Source organism: Leptopilina boulardi, unplaced genomic scaffold (assembly GCF_019393585.1).
Source record: "Leptopilina boulardi isolate dan_hultmark-lab unplaced genomic scaffold, ZJU_Lbou_2.1 LbouV2_1, whole genome shotgun sequence".
Lineage (NCBI taxonomy): Eukaryota > Metazoa > Arthropoda > Insecta > Hymenoptera > Figitidae > Leptopilina > Leptopilina boulardi.
In genome coordinates this window covers 1,346,370-1,368,356 of record NW_026137640.1, presented here as the reverse complement: position 1 = coordinate 1,368,356, position 21,987 = coordinate 1,346,370, and the positions used below count along the sequence as shown (strand labels likewise).

At 24.2% G+C, this 21,987-nt stretch overlaps 5 protein-coding genes across 5 annotated transcripts; 2 read left to right on the top strand and 3 right to left on the bottom strand.

The window, feature by feature from the left end:
• Window positions 1–2,775: 2,775 nt before the first annotated feature.
• On the bottom strand, window positions 2,776–4,956 carry LOC127290781 (protein N-terminal glutamine amidohydrolase). Its single transcript, XM_051319613.1, has 4 exons — window positions 4,617–4,956; window positions 4,198–4,351; window positions 3,855–4,125; window positions 2,776–3,784 (listed from the first exon to the last, which is right to left on the bottom strand). Exons 1-4 carry the CDS (start codon window positions 4,703–4,705, stop codon window positions 3,651–3,653), a joined length of 648 nt encoding a protein of 215 aa, XP_051175570.1. The 5' UTR covers window positions 4,706–4,956; the 3' UTR covers window positions 2,776–3,650.
• A 105-nt stretch (window positions 4,957–5,061) lies between these two features.
• On the bottom strand, window positions 5,062–6,756 carry LOC127290713 (golgin subfamily A member 6-like protein 22). Its single transcript, XM_051319495.1, has 2 exons — window positions 6,649–6,756; window positions 5,062–6,567 (listed from the first exon to the last, which is right to left on the bottom strand). Exon 2 carries the CDS (start codon window positions 6,551–6,553, stop codon window positions 5,150–5,152), a length of 1,404 nt encoding a protein of 467 aa, XP_051175452.1. The 5' UTR covers window positions 6,554–6,567; window positions 6,649–6,756; the 3' UTR covers window positions 5,062–5,149.
• Window positions 6,757–6,867: 111 nt separating this feature from the next.
• Window positions 6,868–9,460, top strand: LOC127290182 (ESF1 homolog). The gene is made up of 7 exons (XM_051318652.1): window positions 6,868–7,012; window positions 7,100–7,604; window positions 7,674–7,852; window positions 7,920–8,015; window positions 8,086–8,286; window positions 8,350–8,572; window positions 8,642–9,460. The coding sequence occupies exons 2-7, from the start codon at window positions 7,121–7,123 to the stop codon at window positions 9,391–9,393; spliced, it is 1,935 nt and encodes a 644-aa protein (XP_051174609.1). The 5' UTR covers window positions 6,868–7,012; window positions 7,100–7,120; the 3' UTR covers window positions 9,394–9,460.
• A 489-nt stretch (window positions 9,461–9,949) lies between these two features.
• On the bottom strand, window positions 9,950–16,418 carry LOC127290020 (zinc finger CCCH domain-containing protein 14). Its single transcript, XM_051318422.1, has 7 exons — window positions 16,252–16,418; window positions 14,041–15,654; window positions 13,208–13,358; window positions 12,355–12,515; window positions 11,766–12,075; window positions 11,518–11,650; window positions 9,950–10,353 (listed from the first exon to the last, which is right to left on the bottom strand). Exons 1-7 carry the CDS (start codon window positions 16,288–16,290, stop codon window positions 10,119–10,121), a joined length of 2,643 nt encoding a protein of 880 aa, XP_051174379.1. The 5' UTR covers window positions 16,291–16,418; the 3' UTR covers window positions 9,950–10,118.
• A 178-nt stretch (window positions 16,419–16,596) lies between these two features.
• LOC127290107 (transmembrane protein 214-A) lies at window positions 16,597–21,706 on the top strand. Its single transcript, XM_051318532.1, has 9 exons — window positions 16,597–17,078; window positions 17,526–17,737; window positions 17,808–18,497; window positions 18,567–18,777; window positions 18,886–19,022; window positions 20,029–20,155; window positions 20,604–20,869; window positions 20,948–21,099; window positions 21,180–21,706. Exons 1-9 carry the CDS (start codon window positions 16,952–16,954, stop codon window positions 21,304–21,306), a joined length of 2,049 nt encoding a protein of 682 aa, XP_051174489.1. The 5' UTR covers window positions 16,597–16,951; the 3' UTR covers window positions 21,307–21,706.
• Window positions 21,707–21,987: the final 281 nt, after the last annotated feature.

The following is a 21,987-nucleotide window of genomic DNA, read 5'->3' as shown; positions in this document are numbered from 1 at the left end:
CAGAAAAAATGATGTCAGTGTGTATTAAAAATATTAACTGAACTTGATTTTTTTTACAAATGTAGATCTGCATTTTGTTTTTATTTAATTTTGTTCAACGTCCATATTTATACTTTTTACTTAAAATTAGTGTAAATTATTGATAGTTTATTAATTGTTATTAATAAAAAAAAAATGTTACTTAAAATTAATCAAATGAAAAATCTAAAAATCAGATAATTAAGCTGTCAGGAAAAAACAAAATAAATTAAAATTTATTAAAGCTTTTATTAAAAAAAATAGTTTATACTTTTAATAAAAGTAAATATAGAGATATATATTTCATTTTCATTTATTTATATATGACTGAATAATCTTCTGTAATAATGAAGATTATAGCAACGAAAGGTAGATGACAAAATGAAACAATATAAAAACTGTAGATAAATAAAAATCTATTTAGAATCCGTCTTTTTTTAAAGAAAAAAATTTGGGTTAATTTCGAGCCTCATTAGTAATTTAAGATTAATTTTTATAAACGTCAAGTCTTTAATTATAAATGTCCAGTCACGTATACTATTATATTATTTTTATTATTATATATATAAGACAACGAGAGATGATTATAAGAAATCTATCTTTAAAAACTTTTTGTAATTACTTATATATTTTGTTCAAATTGAATATAATACATTCAAACAGTTAAATTTGTCATTATTAATTTCTTTTAAGTTTTATTTTATTATTATTTTTTTTTTTTTTTTTGCTTCGAACCAAATAATAATTATAAGTTTTCGATGTGGACCAGCCGCAATTTTAGACAAACTTGAATTTATTATTTCAATGAGAAATATGGACAAATTGAAAATTTTCAAGTAGTTGAAAAAAATTGCTATAATTTTTTTTTATAAGTTTAAATTAATTTCAAACTATTCAGGAGTTTATATTTTTCAAAATTATCATTGCTTTATAAAATTGATATAAAAAAATAAATTTTTGCAATTATTTTCAACTACACGCAATTAATAACGTTAAACATTTATAGTTGAAAATTATTTCAATATGTGAATCAATTTTTATATATTATATTGATATCAATAATAAAATGTGTAAGTACATAAAAATTACAATATATATATTGCATGTTATATAAGAAAACGTAATAAAAAATATTTTAAAAATTTTTAAATGAAGTTTGATGAAATATAATTATTTAAAATGACATTAAAAAGTTTGTCAACCGCACTGTATACATATACATTTTTTTTATATATATACGTACTGTATAATACATATAATACATATATAATGAACAAGTTGATAAAAGTTCTCACAATTCGTATCGATCAGAAATATATATATATATATATATATATATAATCACAATGTAATTTATTATATAATTTAATAATAATAACGAAAATGATTATTCATAAATAGTAATAAATATTAATAAATATTTGTATATATGTATCAGTAAGTGTATAATCTTTTGTTATTATTTTTTATTATTAATTATTATTATATTATTTATGATTGGTAGTAAATCAATGTATTTGAGATATTTCGTCTGTATTTTAAAAAGTTTATTCATTTAGTGAATTAGACACGACGATGAAAGTTTAAAAGGTGATAGTGAGGATCATATTAGGAAGGCAAAAAGTGGTATATTTTATTTGACCACATCTAAATTTCTACAAAATAGTAGAATTAACAAGGATAACTTGTTCACTTCTATATTATTTATGGAATCAATTTGAGACTTGAATAAAGTTTCTGATTACACATTTTTAAAAAAGAAAAGTGAACAAGTCTTATTAAAATTGTCATAATAGCAACATTAGATATTTTAGATAAATAGTAAGTATAGTTGATTTTAAACTTGAACATTTGTTGATTCCATTTTACTATAATCTGGAAATTTTGTTGATTTAATTTATTTTTATTTAGTCAAATAAAGATTTTTTTTTTCTTTAGTTTTTTCTTTTTTTTGAAAACAATTTTTATCAAGCTTTACTACAAAATTTGATAAATTTAACACAATAATTTCGTTATACGTAAATGTTTACTTACTAATTATTTTTCGTTTCTAGAATTTTAATTCTCAATAATAAACTTTTTATAGACAATAAATTTGTGTCTAATTTATTTTTTGTAAATAATTATCAAATATTAAAATATTTTTCTAATAAAGATTAAACAAATTTCTCAAAATAATTTTTTTAGAGCTATATAAATAATATAAAGCTATAAGTTAAATGTTTTCATTGTCATGAAATTTGATTTTTAATTTAATTATAAAATAATGAATTTATATTATCGAATTTAATTTGAAAAATGCAATAGGCACTTAAAGTTAAAAATTTTTTTATGTCGAAATTAGAAAAATTTGTAAGAACTATTGTATAATGCTTGATAAAATTTTTTTAAATAATTTCCAAATGAATAAAATTTATCTCCTTTTTTTTAGACATTTATTATATATAAATATTTAGAGTTGCGGCCAAAAGAGTAGGTCTTATTTAATATTTTAAGGTATATTTATATATATATATATAGAAATTCTAATGTATAGTAATAATTTTTAAAGTTAAGCATGTTATATAATAATATATTTATTTATTTGCAATTAAATTTTTAACTAAGATAATTTAATTTTAATAATTATTAAAATAATACTGTTAAAAAAAAATTATCAATCTAATAAAATATAAATGCTTATCTTTAAGAATAATACTATAATTCTGTTAGTAATTAAAATAGTTTAGAGATGTTAAGAGTCTAATGTTTCAAAAAAAAGAAGGTAAATAAATTATTTTTAATTTTAAATACAAGTAGAATTCATTCATTTGAATACATCAGTCTTTAACGACATGGCTGTAATATAGCTGATAAAGATTAAAGCTGCAAGACAGAAAGCGTCGTGATTTTTTTTTTATCAAAATTTTATATATGAATAAGAACACGTATAAAAGGCTGGCCTTTGAAAAATGTGTGGCCACATTTGGTAAAGATCTTTTGTAAAGTGGCTCTAAAAAGGAGGGGGCTTTATAAATTTTTTTAAAGATCGATTAAAGCCGCGAGTTAGAATAAGCACAAAAAGGCGATTTTTTTTTCAAGCAATCCTTTCCAAAAAAAAAAAAAAAGGAAAGATCCTCTCCTTTTTTTCAAATAATATTCTATATATGCGACAATATAAAAGAAATTCTAATAATGAAAATAAATTTGTACTTTTATTCTTATAGAGAAAAAATTGATAATTTAAAAAAAAAAATTTCGTCAGCCTTTAGAGACATATGAAAAATTTGTAAAAGTTTTGAGTTTTTTTGATCGTATTTTGTCAGTGCATGATTTGACAAAAAAAGAAAAAAAAATTGACACTTTGTTTTTTTGTCAAAATCTATTTTTTGAATTTACGAATTTTTGAAATTCTAAAATTTACAATATTATTTATAGAAACTTAAGAAATATTCGTTGAAATTTTGATGTCGTTGGAAATCGGACCTTTATGTGTTTTTCATTTGCAAGACTTAAGCGTCGCAAAAAGCGTATACTTACAAAAAACAATTTTTCATTTTTTTTTTTTTTTTTTTTTTGCTTCACAATTTTGGGCAAAATTCATCATTTAGGCCAGAGGAGCATTCCCGAAAAAATTCTGAATTCCTTTTGACTTAAGGTTGTTGAGGTGTATTGACATTGGTGTTTTTGCCGCAAAATCGATTTATTAATTGTTTCAGACTCAATATTACTCCATATCCTGTTTCTTCGTCCATATTAATAAACGTATCTAAATTATCCTCGCAAGCTAAAAAAAAAATGAAAATTTATTTTAAATAATTAAAATTAAGTTAATTTTTTAAAACAATTTTTCATACCAGGAGTTGAAATAGGAGAATGTTCTGGTGGTGGTTTAATCCACGTTCCATCTTTACGTTTCATATGATGTCTATTTGATGCAAAATATTGCAAATATGTACTAGCAGGAACGAGTCTAAATCTTCTGTGACATTCAGGTGGAAGTGCTTCATCATTTCTAAATGTTTCCGTAATATATTTCCAAAGATGAGTTGGAAACGGAAGAATACTTTCTAAATCATAAACAACTGCTCTATCGTCTGGAGCGTATATTAAAATCACATGATAATCCTGCAAAAAAAATTAAATAAAATTAAATAAAAAAAAAATACAATAATAATTACATAATAGATTGGAACTTACCCAAACAATTAAATTATTTTCACCTGTACCGGATCGTTGATACCACAATGGTATCGTACGATTCGCATTACTTATAAAAGCCACATGACAATATTGAAGTTCAGATCCATGTTTTGTTGCCACTTCCTCACATAATTTCCAAATATTTTCTTCACTAAAAATTTTTTATTTTTTTTAACAAAAAGAAACTATTGTAAAAAAAAAACACAAGACTTTCAAAACACTTATTTAGAATTTAAGTTATATTTTTATGTTAAATTATTTTGTTTTTGACTTTATTAATAAAAGTTTGATGCAACTGCAATGGTATCGATCCAAAATTGTATGTATGGTGTATCACTACCGCAGTATGACATTTTCGTTAAACTATAATTTTTTTTTTTTTTAATTCATATTGACTAAAACTTGCAATTACTTACCAATAACAACTTGTGTAAATACATTCAGATGCCTTAGTAAAAAGTGGAACTAATGGCTTATGTCCTTTAACACGAGTATTCACAGCCATTATTTTGTTTACAAATTTGTATTCATGATCAATAGTAAACAATGCATTGTTTACTTCATTCTTTCTTTAGTTTTTGATCGCATAACAAAAAAAAAAGATCAATTATTGAGCAAAAAATTTAATTTAACACAAATTATCTTGAATATTTGAGATGGTTTACAAGAATAATCACTGAATTATAAAATTACTTTTTTTTTTTTTTTTTATAACTAACAATGACAATTTTCAGTTTAGATTAGATCGGTGTAAGCCACCTAGCGGACAAAAAATGTTAACCAGGGTTGGGAAGTGGTACAATATAAATTTCACACATCGATTTGCACAATCGAAATTTTAACCAATCAAAAGAATGTACGAAAATTTAAAATCATTTATTTAAATGATTAATATATTTACAATTACACAAATTTTCTGGAACTAATTATTAAAAAAAAAAAACACTTTTTAAGTTAACTTTATGACAATAAATCCCTCTTGTTTAGATTTTAATATTTTTTGTTTTTCCCGATATCGTTTTTGTTTTTCACGTTGTTTTAATTTTCTAATTTGATCTTTCTCTTCTTTTTCCTGTTTTGTTAATTCTTTTTCTTTGCGTAATGCTTGAAGTTTCAATTTTTTTCTCCTTCGATAAGCTCTTTGTTTCTCAGCATTGTTTTGCCATTTTAAAGATTTTTTCTTTCTAATAAAATTTGTCCCCTTTTTCTGTATTAAGACAGACGAAGATTGAGTATTTAAATTAAATTCTTCATTTTCAATTATCTCTTGATTTATTTTATCACTATTACAATTATTTATCTCGGACAATGTTTTGAGTTTCCATTTTTTTCTCTCTCTGTATGCTTTTTGTTTTTCTGCATTTGACATTGGTCTTCTATAATCAATTATTGATTCCTGACATGTTTCTTGATTTGTTAACAATTGAAAATGTTCAGTTAAATTATAATTGAAAATATTTTCTTCACCTAATTCATTATTTGGCTCTTGTTTTATTTTATTAGTTGAAAAATTATTTTCATGAATAAATAATTCTTCTGTGTCATTTAATTCTTCTATTTCTTGTTTTACTGTAACAAATTGAAAATTATTTTCTTCACTAAAAGATTTTTTTTTATTTTCATTTACACATGAATTAATTAAATTTTTATCATTTATTTCTTGTTTTATTGTAGAAAATTGTAAATTATTTTCTTCATTTGAATTAATTAAATTCTTATCATTTATTTCTTGATTTATTGGGAAATTTTCACTTTTACTTTGTTCTAAAATGGCATTATTAAGTTTAATTTTCTTTCTCTCACGATAAGCTTTTTGTTTTTCTGCATTTGATTTAAATTTTTTTTGTTTTATCAAAACTTGTTGAACAATTCCTAATGAAAATTGTTTTGTTAAATTATTATTTAAAATTTCATTTGCATTTTCTTTAATCACAATTTTTTCCTGTTTTATTCTATCATTTTGAAAATAATTTTCAACTAAATTATTTTCTTGAAAAATTATCTCATCTGTCATTTCAATTTTCACATGTGGCTCTATTTTTATTTTATTCTCTTCAAAAAATGACATTTCACATGAAACTTCTTCGATATTTTTATTATTATTTATCTTTTGTTTTGTTTTATCAAAAATTTCTTTTTCACTTTTATTTTGTTCCAAAAGTGCTTTGAGTTTGATTTTCTTTCTTTCTCGATAATCTTTTTGTTTTTGTGCATTTGTTCGTTTTCTTGGAATTTGCGTTTTTAGATGATAAACATTTTTTTCGTCTTGTTGAACAATTGTTGATGAAAGTTGTTTATTATTAGTAAAGCTGTGATTTACAATGTTAAAAGTTTCCATCATTTCTCCAATCATTAGTAATATATATTCTGAAAAACATTAAATTTATGAAATATTTTATTTATATCATTATTATTATTCAGTGTTGTTAAACAAAAATAAATAAATACCTTGTAATTATTAGAATCAACTGGAGAATTTGTTTTTTATAAACAAAACATTATTATTTTCAATATATTTGACAGGTGACACATCAGCTGACAACTACCAGGGATGAGACACTGTTGACAACAAAAAATTAAGGTTAGTTTACATGTAAAACATCCATTTTTTTATGACGTCATTACTGATTATCCAATCAGAACACAAAATTTTTTATTTACATTTCGATCCCTGTTTTTTTTTTGGTTATGTTTATCGCACGTGTGTTGATATCATGAAATTGAATGAAATACAATAATATATATTCAAATATTTAAACTTTCTTTTACTAATAAGAAATTGTATTCAACTTAAGTAATAATTATTAAAGAGGTAAGCAAATACGTATAGTAAATCATAACCTTTTAATCCCTATGAATATTTTTATTTTGTAAAATAATTTTCCTGCTTTCTTTTCAGATTGAAATCTCGAATTTAACAATGGATAATATATTAAAAGATGATCGTTTTGCTCACATAGTGAAAGATCCGAAATTTCGGAGAATTCCAAAAAATGAACGTAAAGTCAAAATTGATAAACGATTTCAATCGATGTTTACTGACAAAAAATTTGCTGTAAGCTTTAAAGTTGATAAACGTGGAAGACCATATGTAAAAAATAGTGCTGAAAATCTTCGTAAATATTATGATTTATCTGAAAGTGAAGATGAATCATCTGATGAAAAAGATACGGAAAAAGAAGAAAAATCCTCTGTAAGTGAAGAAGAAGAAGAAGAAGAAAAAGAATTAAAGAAAAAAATAAAGAAAAATGACAATAAATTACCAGAATTAAAGAATAATGAAAAAGGCAAATTATCGAGTAATATTAAACAAAAATTGAAAAATTTATCTGTTAATTATGCTCGTGGTGAGGGAGAACTTTTATCAAGTAGTTCCGAGGAAGATGAAAGTATTTTTGACAGTGGTAAGTCAATTTTTGTTAAATAAAAATTTATTTAGAATTTATTTTTTAAATTTAATTTTCTGTTTACAGAAGAAGAGGATGCAATTTGTCACGATTGGGGAGAATTTGATAAAGATGCTGAAGATGCTGTTGAAAGTACACGTCGATTGGCTGTTTGTAATATGGATTGGGATAAAATACGTGCCGTTGATTTAATGGTGTCACTTAATTCATTTTTGCCAACTGGCGGAATTATTCTCTCGGTTACGGTAAAGAATTTTTGAATTTATTTTATTTTAAAAATTTCAAAAGACTAATTGAGAATATTTTTTTTAGATTTATCCATCTGAATATGGTTTACAACGAATGAAAGAAGAAGACGTTAAAGGGCCAACCGAATTAGTTAATAATTCCTCTGAAGAGTTAGATGATGTATGTTTTTTTTTCACTTTTCAGGAAATTTAAAAATTATTTTTCAATAAATTAAATAATTTGTTAATAGGTTGAAGAAGGTTCAAGTTATCAAATGGAAAAATTGAGACAATATCAATTGAATAGATTAAAATATTATTACGCAGTTGTTGAATGTGACACACCTGAAACTGCAGATAAACTTTGGAGTGAATGTAAAAATATTGAATATGAATCAAGTGGTTTAAAATTTGATCTTCGATTTATACCAGACGATATGGAATTTGATCAGGTAAAAAATTGACTAATTTTGTCTAAATTGCGAACTATATTTGTTTTTTTTTTTCAAATACAGACACCTAAAGAAGTTTGTGATAAGCTGCCAGATTTCACTACGTATCAACCAAGAACTTTTACAACTACAGCATTGCAACAAGAAAAAGTTGATTTAACATGGGATGAAACCAACGAAGAGAGAAGAGAAATAACTGAAAAAATAAATTCAGGAAAACTTAATGAATTAAATGAAAATCATTTGAAATATTTATTGGCAAGTGGAAGTAGCGAGGATGAATCTGGTAAGATTAATTAATTTTTTATTATCTTTTTTATTTCGAATACTTATTAAAAAAAAAAAAAAATTTCAGATGAAAATTTAGAAACAAAAGAAGATGAGCCAGAGAAAAATATAAAAGGAAATACAATTGAAAAATATAAACAACTTTTAAAATCAATTGATGATAAGGAAAAAGAGAAACACAAAAATGATGTACAACTTGAATGTACATGGGGTTATAATGTTGAGGAAAGAAGTAAAGAATTTGAAAAAGAAAAACAACAAAAAGCTGAAAATCGAACTCCATTTGAGGAATATCTTGATAAACGAAAGGAAAAACGAAAAGCAAAAAGAAAAGCTAAAATGGAAGAAAATAGTGATAAATCTGAATCTGAGGATGAAATACCATCGGATATTGATATGAATGATTCATATTTTGCCGAAGAATTGAAAAATCATAAAAAGAACACAAAAAAGAATAAAAAAGCAAAGAGAGACGAGTCAATTTCAAACGATAGAGATGATGAAAAAGATGAACTTGAATTACTTTTAATGGATACAAATGAAATTGATAATAAAAAACATTTTGATATGAAAGATATTGAAGAAACTAATTCAATGTCAAAATCAAAAAAGAAAAGACTCGAAAGAAAAAAGAAGAAGAAAAATATTGTTAATAATGATGATGATTTTGAAATGAATCTTAATGATGAAAGATTTCAAGCTTTATACACATCACATCATTTTAATATCGATCCTGCTGATAATCACTATAGAAAAACTAAAGGAACTGAAATTTTAATTAACGAACAATTGAAAAGAAGGAATAAAACTAAAAATTAAGTTGATTGTAATTAAAATTTTATTTTGTACTAGAAATAAAAACAATTTTTTTTTAACTGATAAATAATTTTTATCATTTTCAAAAAAAAAAGAAGTTCACAAAATTAAATATATATCGAAGTTTTGATAACATTTGATTGATAAATTAAATTAATCGATATAATTCATAAACTTTTTGTGTTAAGCGAGAAAAAATTAATTACGTGTGAAATAAAATAAATATTGAAAAATTGAATAAACTTTGAAACACAAAAAGTTACGATAATGACTAATCAATTCACGTTTATTATAATTTCAAATACAATATATTTTACTTAAGAAAACATTTAGCATAAAGTTGCATGCTATTTTTAATTCAAATCGTCAAATAAACAAGTTTTACAGATATTTTTTTATTATTTCTGTAAAGTTTCTTTATAAAGACAAATTTTCTTCAATAATTTATAATTTAATTAACAGATTTTTCAAATTTAATATAATTTAAAATTCAATGAAAAAAAAAAAGAAATTTGTTTTAAAATTTGAATCATAGACAATTTTTTGTTCGTCTAATTCCAATTTAATTTTCGGATTATATATCAAAAAAATTTTTTTAAGAATAATGTAAAACTTATATTCAATTATAATATCTTTCGATTTTGTTTAAATAGAAATTTCTTCATAAAAAAAACTTGTTCATATGAATGAGAAATGCAATAAATAATTTTTTTTTTTTTTAATATGACTTAGTTCTGTCTTCTCCAGGTAAATTTGCCTCTTCGTGTTGTTTGTGAAAAATTTGTCGATTTTACCATTGTGGGATGAGAAAATGAACACGATGGATTTGTACAATAGGGATGATATTTACATTTTTCCTGTGGATGTGAAAATATACATCCAACTTTTGTACATGATAATCCAAATTTACATCGTGGATGAAGATATTGACAATTGACACCAAATTTGCAAGCGGGAAATAGACTGAAAAAATAAAAGAGAGCATTATTAATTTTGTCACTAAATTTTATAATAAGTAAATAATTTTTATTTATAATTTTTATAATATAAAAAATTTTTTGCATTAAAAAAAAATTGATTTTCAAATAAGGCAGAAAATTTTAAATATGAAAATGGAAAAATGAAATAAGTGGGGAAAATGTAATTAAGAAAAGGGAATTTTCATAGAGGGTACCGTAATGAGAAAAATTGCGGGTGTTTATTGGTACCCTACTCTTTTTTTTCTCCGCCCCTCTTGAAGGCGGTAACGTTGGGATTAAGCATATAAAAGGGCCCAACAAACAAGGGAACAAAATATTAACTGTTTGACATTCTATAAAGTCAATTTGATTTTTTGAAAGAAAAATAATAATGTCTGTGACATCGACATCATCTTCGGACGAACCATACGTGGCCATGGAAGTAAAGGACGATTGGAAACCATACAAGGATTATGATCACTCTCCATATTTAACGGAGGAGGATCATCAAACCTTGTTATATTCGACGGATGAAGTGGAACCATATATTCCAAAATATATGCCGGACGATTGGAAAGTTAAAAATGGACTGGACGATAATGATATATTTCATCCAGTGGACGACGAATGGCTTGTAGATTTGGAAATACAAGTCTATCATCTTGCTCTCAAAGCACGTGAAGAGTGGAACCAAAGACGCAGTGCCACTAAACAAAAGAGAAATAAAACAAGTGATGTGAATCCCAATAAGAAGAAGAAGATGCGATTGGCTTGATTTTTCTCAAAGAAAAAACTTTTTGACAAGGTTGCTCCTCAAGGGGCAACCGCCCCAGGGTTATGATTTTGGTAGGCTTTAATTTTTTTTCAAAATGGTCTATCATTTTTATAGCTCTGGAGCAATAATTTTCTTCGTCACCTGAGATTCTTGGCAGTGAAAATTTTTTTCTATTTTCAGGAAAGTGAAACATTATTTTAAAATATTTTTGTAATCAAATTTTTTTAATGCAAATTATTTGTTATATTATTTATGATAATTCTTTTTTTTCCATTTATAGGAATAAAAATTTAATAACTCATATATAATAAAAAAAAAAAATTATTAGTGACAAAATTACACATGCTCAATATTGTTAAAAATGAAAAAAAAAATAGAAAAATAAAATTTAACCTGCAAGGAACGTCCGGATGAATGTATGCACACTTTTTTCCTGACGTGCAATTTGGCCAATAACGACATTTTTTATCCGTCAATGAATTAAGTGACACTGATACAGTATCGATTTTTGATTTTTTCTCGGTACCTGAAAAATAAATATATTTTTTTTAACCAAATTATTATTTTTTTAAAATTGTACATAAATTATTAAATCTTTGAAAACTTGTAAAAAAGAAAGAAAATTTTCTCGATAAACGTACTGATTATTACTGATGAAATTGGAGATTTTGTGGTAGTTATTTCAGGTGTTGGTGATCGTGATTTATTATAAACTATAGGACTTAATTTTCTTAATTTTTTCGGTGGCTCTTCCACATCATTGATATTTTCCGTATTTTGGTTTTCATCATTATTACTTTGCTTTGAATTACTCGATTTATCATCATCATCGTCATCTTCTTTATCATCTTCCTCAATATTTGATACACGAAATGCAATTACATCAGATTCATTTTCTGGATATGCAGTCAAATTTTCAACAGCCTCTTCTTGTTCTTCACATTCGTTTAACTGTGAAAAATAATTTTTTTTAATACTAATTTAAATATAATTAGTAAATATAAAATACAATTATTATTCCATTATATAAAAAAATTAGCTTTTATTTTTCAGTTCTATGTCACAATTTAAATACTATTATTTTTATTATTTAAATTATTTGTTTAAATAAATTTATTTTAAAAATAAAACATAAGAAGAATAAATATTAAAATATAAAAATAAGAAAAGGAAATCAAAAAATTTAATAATTGGGAAAAGTATAAAATTATTGAGGAATTCCCCAATTACCTCCGTTTCTAAATTCTCTTCATTTTCATCAGACGATTTTTCTTGAGGCAAATTATTATTATATCCATTTAAGGTGACCAAAAATTTTTGATCATTGTTACTTTGTTGAAATAATGACCTTACAACACCAATATGTTCATCAGTAACTTCTTGTGATTCATCTGAAAAACAAAAATTGTATTATTATTAGATTTATTTTGTTATACTAAAAACCCAACCACCCGCAATGAATATTTATAAATGAAATTTTCAAATAGTTAATCTTCTCCAAAAATATTTATGATTTCTATTCTTTTGTTAAGACTATTATCGTAAGTGGAAAATCATAATATTGTGCGAATTTCAAAAGACATTATTTTCAAAAGTTAGTAGCCAAAACATTATACATATTTTCATTTCTAAAGTTAATTATCCCTTTTGTTGGGTCAGACCTTTCTCAGTGGGAGGTACATGTGGTTTTAAAAAAAAAACAATACATGCAATAAACTGTCTGAAAAAAATTTATTTTGCCACGCTAAGCTCTTATTTTATTATTTACTGCATTCAATGTGTTTCCGGATTAATGAAAATTGTCGCCGGTAATTTTTTTTTCCTGTCTACTACAAATTCAAAGTCATTAAATTTGACTTTTAACTTTGTTTTTCTTAGAAGCTATTATTTTCAGAAATCCAAATGATTTGGTTATAGTAATATATAATAATAATAATAAAATTTATTTATAAAATCAAAATTCATATTGATTTTAATAAAAATTCATGATAATCATAAAAATAATTTGATAATTTCTAATTTAAAAATATAAATAAATTATATTAAAAAATTTTCTAAGGAAATTATATATATACATACTTACAAGATTTTGTATCGTTACTGGTCACTGTTGTTAATTCAATTTGAATATTCTCCATGACAAATCTCTTCTGTGAATCCAAATGCACTGATAAATTTTGACCTCCACTCCATGATCCAGATGATTTAAGTCTTTTAGGAGGCGGTTTTGCTTCCTAATAAAAGGCATTGTTACTCTTTTTTTTTTAAATCAAACAAATTCATTTTAATTAACAAAAAATGCAATATCTAACCTACCAAAATAATCATTTAAAGAAAAGCCATTATTTTTCAGTCCACGTCCTGAATAAAAGAAAAATGCTAACTTAAACCAAAAATTATTATTTTCTTTTCTTGAATTATCTTTTTTGTCTTAAAAAATTTTTTTTACAAAAATTAAATTTATTTTTATTCGAATTGACAAAAAACAGAATATTACTTACCTTTTGAGATTTCAAATAGAAAAAAAATCCTTTTTATTTTTTTGGAAAAAATAGCTGTTTTAAATTAAAGAAAATAATTTCAATGAAAATAATTTTCTACGTTATAAAATAATTTTTTTCCTCTTATTAACTTAAAAGAAATAATTTTTTTTGGAAAAAACTTATTTTTTTGGAAAATATTAAGAAAAAATAAAAGGAAAATAAAATAATCAAGGATTTACAAATAAAAAAAAGAAATTTAAATGAAATTTTTTTTTATTGTTTAAAACGAACGGAAGTTTCAAAAAAAAAAGTATAAAATTCACATTATTTATTTCCCCTTGACCTCGCAATAATTCATAATAAAAATTGCTAAAAATTTTTTTTGGTGAAAAAGTAATTATTGACGTCTAATAAACGAACGATTATTACTTACCACTAATGAAGGTTCTGGATTTTTTTGCGACACCACAGATTGATTGGCTTCAGCAACAGCTCTCAATAATAAAGATTGTGTTGCTCTTTTTTGATTTGAAGGCAATGGTTTTAATGGTCTTGGTGTTACGATAACTTTACTTGGTAATTTGCAATCTTTTACATCATCCTCATCATCATCCTCGCTGACATCATCATTGGATTTTAATCTTTTTCGACTCATAGTTTTTTCAGTCAAAGGTTTTTGAATTGCAACTATATGAGATTTTACCGGTGCAACATTAATATCAGCTTCATCATCATCATCATTGTCATCAGCATTATTATCTTGAAATGATAAATTTGAAAAATCTTTTCCAGTTCTTTCAAAAGAATTTCTATCTTTATGATTTGAATTTCTATTATTATGATTTAAATGCCTAGTTTCTTGAAAATTTACATTTCTCGTATCGTTCGCTCGAAATGGTTTTCTCATTGGACCTAATCTATATTTTACATTTTTTCCACGGAAACTATTTCTTTCATTTCTATTATCGATATTTCTTTCATCAAGAATTTCTTGCTTTTTTGACGAAGAAGAAGAAGAAGACACTCGATTTCCGCTACTCGAACTTCCTAAACGATTTTTTATAGTCAATCCAGACTTTTCTTTTTCACGAATCTCTTGATTTGGTTTATCACGAAAATTGCCAAGACGATTTTTAATATCAATTGTCTTGTCACGTATTTTTGTCTCGAAATTACGACTCCTTTTTAAATCATCGAATTCATTATTTTTTGAACGTGAAAAATTATTTCGTCGATTATCATCTTTTGTTATTGTTATTCGTTCGTGTTTATGTTTATTAAATGAAATTTCTCTATTTGTTTGGGGATCCGATTTTTTTAATGAAATAATACCAAGACGATTTTTCACTGAAACAACAGAAGTTATTTTAGGTTTAGTAATACTTGATTTTATTTTTTTCGATTCATTTAAATTGAAATCATCTTCATTTGAATTTCGTGATCGTTTTCCAATATCGATATTTGTAATTTCTGAATTATTTGTTTCATTCGTTGGTTTTGAATTTCCTGCTTCAAATTGTGTCTTTGAAATCTCTTTTGATTTCAAAGAATCAATTGGCGAGACTTTTTTTATATTTTCCGTTTCTAAAGATGAAACTGGAGTTTTTTCTTTCGATTCAATTTCAGAAGTAATTTTCAAAATTTGTTTATCTTCACATGGAGATTCGGATTTTGTTTCATTTTCAGCATCCTTATCTTCTTTCAATGGTTTATCGAGTAATTTTTTAGTTCCTTCTTTTGTATTATGATCCTCTAAAAATGAGGTAGTTGTTTTATTTTTTTTACGTTGTTCTTCTTGTTTTATAATTACCGCGGGTACAAATTCCCTTGAAACTTTTTTTTTTGCTATTGTCACTTTTTGCAATTTTTTCAATACTTGATCATGCAACCAATCAACAAATGGAGCTGTATTATTTTCTAAAAACAAATGTAAATCCTCATGCATTTGTTGACGTGATTTTTTATTCACAACCATAACCAGAATATAGTCCGGTAATTCTTCATCATAGCGAACACCAAGTTCCAATAACTTGGCACGAATGGCACTCTGAAAAAAAAAATTTTAATAAAAGGTAAAATTTTGTAAAAAAGTCCCATTTTTTTGTTCGAGAATATTAATTATATTAGAAAAATAAGTTCGGATATTAAATATTTATTTTAAAAAATATATTTTTTTTTATATATTAAATCCGAAGTTTTAAAATTATAATTGAAAAATAAAACTAGTTAAAAACTGTGTCATTCACAATAAAAATTTAATTGAATTTAAATATAAGATTCAAAAACATAAAAAAATACCAAATTTCCATTTTTGTATTTGACATTCTATAGAGGTGATTATTTTGTTGATTTTCAAGAAAATTATAAAAATATATTTGTGTCATCGAAATGAAAATTACAAAAAAGTAATCTATAATTAATTTCACGATGTTAGGAACCGCCCGTAAGTACATGTCCTTTAAAGGAACTTGGCGACATGCGGCTCGTTTCCATAGGAAAATAATATTTACCTCATTAATCGTATTGTAATTGTTAATATATGCAAATATTATATTTAAATAAAAAAAAAAAAAAACTGCTTCCTTTTGAGGATCAATTGACTTGTTTATAATAAATTCAAAATATTAATTAAAAATTTTATTACCCTCAGTTGATTTGTAACCTCAATACCACGAATATCCATATTTAAAATGTATATTCACTATACATGGTTTTAAAATGGTATAATAAATTCCTTTAGGAAATATTAACTTTTTATCTATAATTATTTATAAAATTCAATAAAATTATACTCCAGAATAAATTTTACTGTAACAACATGTAACCATTAAAAATGTGATCAATAGATAGGAAACAAAACCATTCATTCAAGGTTCATTTACAATACCAAAATTGATGTGAATACATCCTTTATTGTATCATAATGGTTTATTCACACTCAAATTTTTAAATCGCAACGATCCAACCCTGGTAAACAACTTGTCAATTTTTCGAATAGAAAAATAAAATTACAAAAAAAACACAAGAAACTGTTTCGTTAAATTAAAAAAACTCCATCGGCTTAATATAATAATTTTTTTTTGTTAATTACTTGAAATTTTATTCTTTGGACTCATTTCAAGATTTTTTGTTATATTTTTTTTTTTCATGTGCGTGGCTAGAAAGTTTCGAAAGAAAAAGCGCAGGCGCGACCACGTATAAAGTTTTCCGACGTGCTTTAAAACGTGAACTTAAATTTGTACACAACTGTACATTTAGCTATTTATCTATCGGCAGTTTAGTACTAATCTAGTTTTTTTTTTGGCTATTTACAATTTATCGTGTTAATTGAGAATTTTGTGAAAATGTCATCAGGAGGTTGGGAAGTAGTTGGAAAAAATAAGAAAGACAAATCTGGTGTTCGTTCAACTAAATTGACTAAGGCAGAAAAGAAAAAATTTATCGAGAATGCTCCAAAAGTTGAAGATTTTTGTAAGTTTTTTTTTTATTATAATAAGAAAACATAACAGAAAATTGAAAAATATTTTTAAATTTAATTCTTCACTCAACAAATGAAAATAAAATAAAAAGAGATCAATTTTTGTTTTTTGTTTATTCAATTGTAAATTGTTTAACAATATACCATATTGTCAATTAAAAATACCTGTAAATAAAGGTAACGGAAATTTTTTTGAATATATTAATTTAAATAGTAAATAGAAATTTGGAAAAGAAGAATTTAAATTTATTTTACCTATTTAATTTTTTTTCTTGTTTTGATATAGATAATAATAGAAATGACCTTTTTAAGTGATATGAAAAAGAAGTAAAATAATTGAATATTGAATTTAAATGTTGATAATTGTTTCCTTTTATCGAAAATAATGTGAACAATATGTTAAAATTTTGTTTTAATTCAAGAATATTTGTTTTTATCAGTACCTTTGGACCAAGTGAAAACTTTGTATGATAATTTGGAAGGAAATAAGGAAAATAAAAAACCACCAAAGGGAAAAGATAGTAAAACGAAGGAAAATGAAGAGAGAAAAAAACAACAGAAGCAACAACAACAACAACAGCAACAAACTGAAAAGAAAAAGGAGATCCCTAAAGAAAAGCCACCAAAATCTATAGAAGATGCACTTAGAATGGTAAAATATATAAAAAGTAAATTTAATTTATATTTTCTCGTTATAATTAATATTTTCTATTATTTTTTAGATAAATGCATCGGAAGTTGAAGAAATTTTAATTGCAGGACAAACTCGATTTCCTGGTGCTCCATTAATTTGGCTTAAAGATTTAGTTGCATTTTTAAATATGAAAATTCCTTTAGAAGTTATTGATCCAATATTTTCTGGTAGACCAGACGATTATCCAGCAAGTGTTGTACCAAAATCAATTAGAATAATACTTGAGAAAGCAATTCAAATTAGTGGCTCACAAAATGTTCAACTTTTTTATGAATTTAATTTAACGGCAATGGCCTCTGATCTTGTTAAAAATCAACCAGTGATTGGTTATAAAATTTTTCTTCAACTATTAGCAAAATTTAATCCCGAAATGACAATAACAAGTATTCCAAAATTAATAACATTGAGAAATTCTTATCAAAATAGAAAGCCAATTGGTTTATCAATAATATGGGCACTTTCACAAAGTGGAAAAGATAATTTAACTGTTGGTTTATCAGTTTGGCATCATGTCATATCACCAATGTTAGAAGGAAAAAATTATGCCAATTATGTTTCACAAATACTTAAAGATTTAATAACACGTCATTCAAATGGAAAGAATGTCGATGTAAAAGCTGAATTATATTTAAATATTATAGATGATGTTATTTCTGGAAAATTAAATATTGCGCCTACTTATGTCAATGAAATTAAGCCTTTTAATGATAAATTAAGAGTAAGTATAATATTAAATAGTTTTTTAATTAAAATTAAAAGAATATAAAAATATTCTTCATTTTTTCAGGAAATGGTTTTTAAATCGCCAAATTTAAAATGTCGTTCATTGTTTGAAACATTGATGACAAAATTGACTCCAAAGAGTAGTGCTAATTATAGAGAAGAAATTGTTCAAGCACTGGTGGCTTGTTTAATAAAAGACTCACAGTGCTTTAATGTTTGGAAAAATATGTATAATAAGAATTTATATCAGTCTGATTTACTTTTAAAAAATATTAGTAAGTTTTTAATATTTTTGTTAAATTACAGAAAGAAAAAAAAATTATTTTTTCTATTTATTGAATGAAAGAATGTTTTATATAATTTTTTTTTTTTGTCTTTTTCAGATACCCATTGGAATACACTAAAGGTGATTAATAAAAATAATTTGTTTTTGGAAATGCTTGAGGCCTTACAAACAACGCACAAAAAGACTAAAAAAAATAAAGATATTCTCGCTGGAGAATGCAATAAAACTTGCGAAGTAAGTAACTATTTTATTATTTCAATTTACATTTTTAAAATAATGTTTGAAAAATTCAATATTACTTTAAATTTAATAATTTAATAATAATTAATTATTATTAATAATTTAAAAAAAATTAATATAACATTAATTTTTAATATAAAATTAATTAATAATTTAATAATTATTATTTTATTTATTCAAGTAAATTTATTTAATTGTTTTTAATTAAAATTTCTCAGTTTTAAAAAAATTTAAAACAAAAAAAAAATTAAGGAAAGGGCCCGAAATCTATATATAATTCCAGGGCCTAACTTCCCCCTCTCTCTTCAGTTTTGTTTACTGATTCAGATGTTCAAGTTTAGAATATTATTTTGAAATTTCGAAACAAAAATAAGAAGTTAATTAACGACTTATCTGTTATCAGCTTCCAATTAAACTTCTTAATGTTAATTTAATAAAAGTGAGTGTGCGTGTATAATTGTTTTTTGATAAAAATTATTTGAAGTAATAACAATTTTTTTTTCTATCTGGAATTTTGAGGTTAGACTTCCAGTTTATTAGAGTCGTTAAATTATTGATCGCGCATCGCCTTCTCGATTTCACTTACAATATATATATAGTTGTCGACATCGTGTCATTCACGAGAACTAAACCAGAAAGTTTATTTGATTTTTTTTTTTAATTATATTTCATTCCCCTTTCTCCCCCCCAAAAAAAAAAAAAAAAAAAAAAAAAAAAAAAAAAAAAAAAACAATTTTCTCTAAAGAGATTTTTATGTGAGAAAAACTGAACGTATTAAAACGAAGGTAATTTGACGTGAGAGTGACGCAGATAGCGACGCCAAGTATATTTGAGTGAAAATTTGTCTTTAATTTGAATATGGAGCAAATCGCTTGGAATTTCTAAATCAGTTGTCAAAACGAATATATATATATATATACATATATACATATATACTTTTACCGTCAAGATTTCTTTAGTTTACATTTCAAGAGTGTAAGACAAACTTTCACATTTTTAGATATTGATAAAGAAAATGACTGCAAAAACCACCAGCGGTTTTCCGTGGAAAAAGGGATGTTTCATTCTTTTACTTCTAATTGGTTCTCTTTTGGCATTTGATTGCCGAAAAAATGGTTCCTTTGAAGGTAAGAACTTTATTTACTTTCTCTATTTACATTATTCTTGTTTATTATCTGAATGTTATACATACAATTAGCAATGTCATTGAATTTTAATTTGTTTACCCTTGTTAATTTCCATATTAAAATTATTTCATCTCCATATTAATTTTGAATAATTATGATAATTTTAATTAGAAGAAAAATGGTTTAATATTATTTTTATGTAGAAATTAATTCAAAGGCTGTTTTTTTTTTATTGAAAATTATATTTTATATTAAAATTAATGTTTCTTTTACGCGTTAAAAAAAAAATTACGTCATAATATAAACATTTTGCAATATATTTTTCCTTTTATTGAATCATATCAGTTTCAATGAAACATTTTTGTATTCCGTTATATTTTCAATTTTAATTTATTAATAATGAATTGAATTTTAAAAAGTAAATGAAATTTTTTTTTTTATTTTACAGCATCAAGAACAAATAAATTCTTAAAAGATAGCGGAGCTTTGGTATATGGTCAGAAAATTTGGACTTCGACGAAAACATATTCCAATGATGGTCTAAAATATATTGAAACTAGATTCCCGGATTATTATAAAACCACCGTTGAATTCACTGCACCATATGTGAAATTAGGAAATGATGTTTTCATTGTAAGCAAGAACATATCGATTAAATTTTATGACAATGCTGCAACTTATGTGACAGAAAAAACTCCCATTGTTATTGCCACTGTAAGTACTTTTTTTAATCAAAAAAAAATTTTTTTTTTATTAAAAGGCTAATTTAATTTTTATTAAAATATTTTTTAGATCGAACAATATGCACCAGGAATGTTGTCAACAATCGAAAAGCAAAGCATCAAAGGATTGGAATTTATTAAAAAATCGTCAACTTATGTTTGCGAGCAAATTGTTGATCGTTCCGTAATGATGGTAAAATGGCTGGAAACAAATGTTTTTGTGTAAGTTTTATTTTCTTTCGAAAAATGAATAATATTTATAATAAATATATTATTATTAATTTTTGTTTTAAATTTTGCAGAGGAAAATTGAGTCCACAAAATTTGCAGAAATACGCAAATCAAGCGATAGACACGACGCAATCGTTTGCAAGTCAAACGTATGATTGGGTCTATGAAAAGGTGCAAACACTATCAAAAATTCAATGAGGCGTGAAAAAAAGAAAAAAAAGATCAACTTCCTTTTGTAGCAACTATCAACAATTAGTTAGCTACCAAATTCCCTTCATACCTCAAGCATTTATTAATTAGATTCCAAGAGTGTAGATTGTACGATTTATAATCAATTTTTTTTTCGCGGTCATTTTACCTGTGATATTCCAAGAATGTACCGCTTGACAGTTCAACGCCTCTCTTTCTAAAAAAACGGTTTTGTTTTCGAAAATGCAATGGCAAAAAACGGTTCATCGTTTTTTTTTAAAAAAAAACGTGCCATTTTTAGATTAACTACATCATGGAATCATCGTGCAAAAAAAAAAAAAAAACATCGTGTCAAAGTATTTTGTATGTTGTTTTTAGAATATGATTGAGTAAATATCTAAAAAATAAATGACTTTTCATAAAAAAAAAAAAGAAGAAAAAAAAATATTAAAAAGAAAAGAACAAATATAAAAAAATGAAGAGTAAGTATTGTTAAATGGACTATGTAATTGATAATAATTAAGAAAACGCTAAGATTATTTGTAAAAAAAAAAATAGATTTGAAAATTTCCCTTGTAAAAAAATTTGTCTTTTTTCGTATAGCGGGATATAATTAATGAACGCACAATTTTTTTTTTGTAGCAATAGCAAAGTATTAATTTATAAGATTAATTAATGATCTTTGATGAC

Coding starts and splice junctions, on each gene's coding strand:
- LOC127290781 (XM_051319613.1), bottom strand. CDS start 4,705: ATGGCTGTGAATACTCGTGTTAAAGGACATAAGCCATTAGTTCCACTT. Junction 4,352..4,616: donor ATTTACACAAGTTGTTATTG/GTAAGTAATTGC, acceptor AAAAATTTTTAG/TGAAGAAAATATTTGGAAAT. Junction 4,126..4,197: donor AAAATAATTTAATTGTTTGG/GTAAGTTCCAAT, acceptor TTTTTTTTGCAG/GATTATCATGTGATTTTAAT.
- LOC127290713 (XM_051319495.1), bottom strand. CDS start 6,553: ATGATTGGAGAAATGATGGAAACTTTTAACATTGTAAATCACAGCTTT.
- LOC127290182 (XM_051318652.1), top strand. CDS start 7,121: ATGGATAATATATTAAAAGATGATCGTTTTGCTCACATAGTGAAAGAT. Junction 7,853..7,919: donor GAATTATTCTCTCGGTTACG/GTAAAGAATTTT, acceptor TATTTTTTTTAG/ATTTATCCATCTGAATATGG. Junction 8,287..8,349: donor ACGATATGGAATTTGATCAG/GTAAAAAATTGA, acceptor TTTCAAATACAG/ACACCTAAAGAAGTTTGTGA.
- LOC127290020 (XM_051318422.1), bottom strand. CDS start 16,290: ATGGATATTCGTGGTATTGAGGTTACAAATCAACTGAGG. Junction 15,655..16,251: donor AGGTTACAAATCAACTGAGG/GTAATAAAATTT, acceptor TTTTTTTTTCAG/AGTGCCATTCGTGCCAAGTT. Junction 12,516..13,207: donor CAGTAACGATACAAAATCTT/GTAAGTATGTAT, acceptor TTTGTTTTTCAG/ATGAATCACAAGAAGTTACT.
- LOC127290107 (XM_051318532.1), top strand. CDS start 16,952: ATGTCATCAGGAGGTTGGGAAGTAGTTGGAAAAAATAAGAAAGACAAA. Junction 17,738..17,807: donor TAGAAGATGCACTTAGAATG/GTAAAATATATA, acceptor ATTATTTTTTAG/ATAAATGCATCGGAAGTTGA. Junction 20,870..20,947: donor CTCCCATTGTTATTGCCACT/GTAAGTACTTTT, acceptor AATATTTTTTAG/ATCGAACAATATGCACCAGG.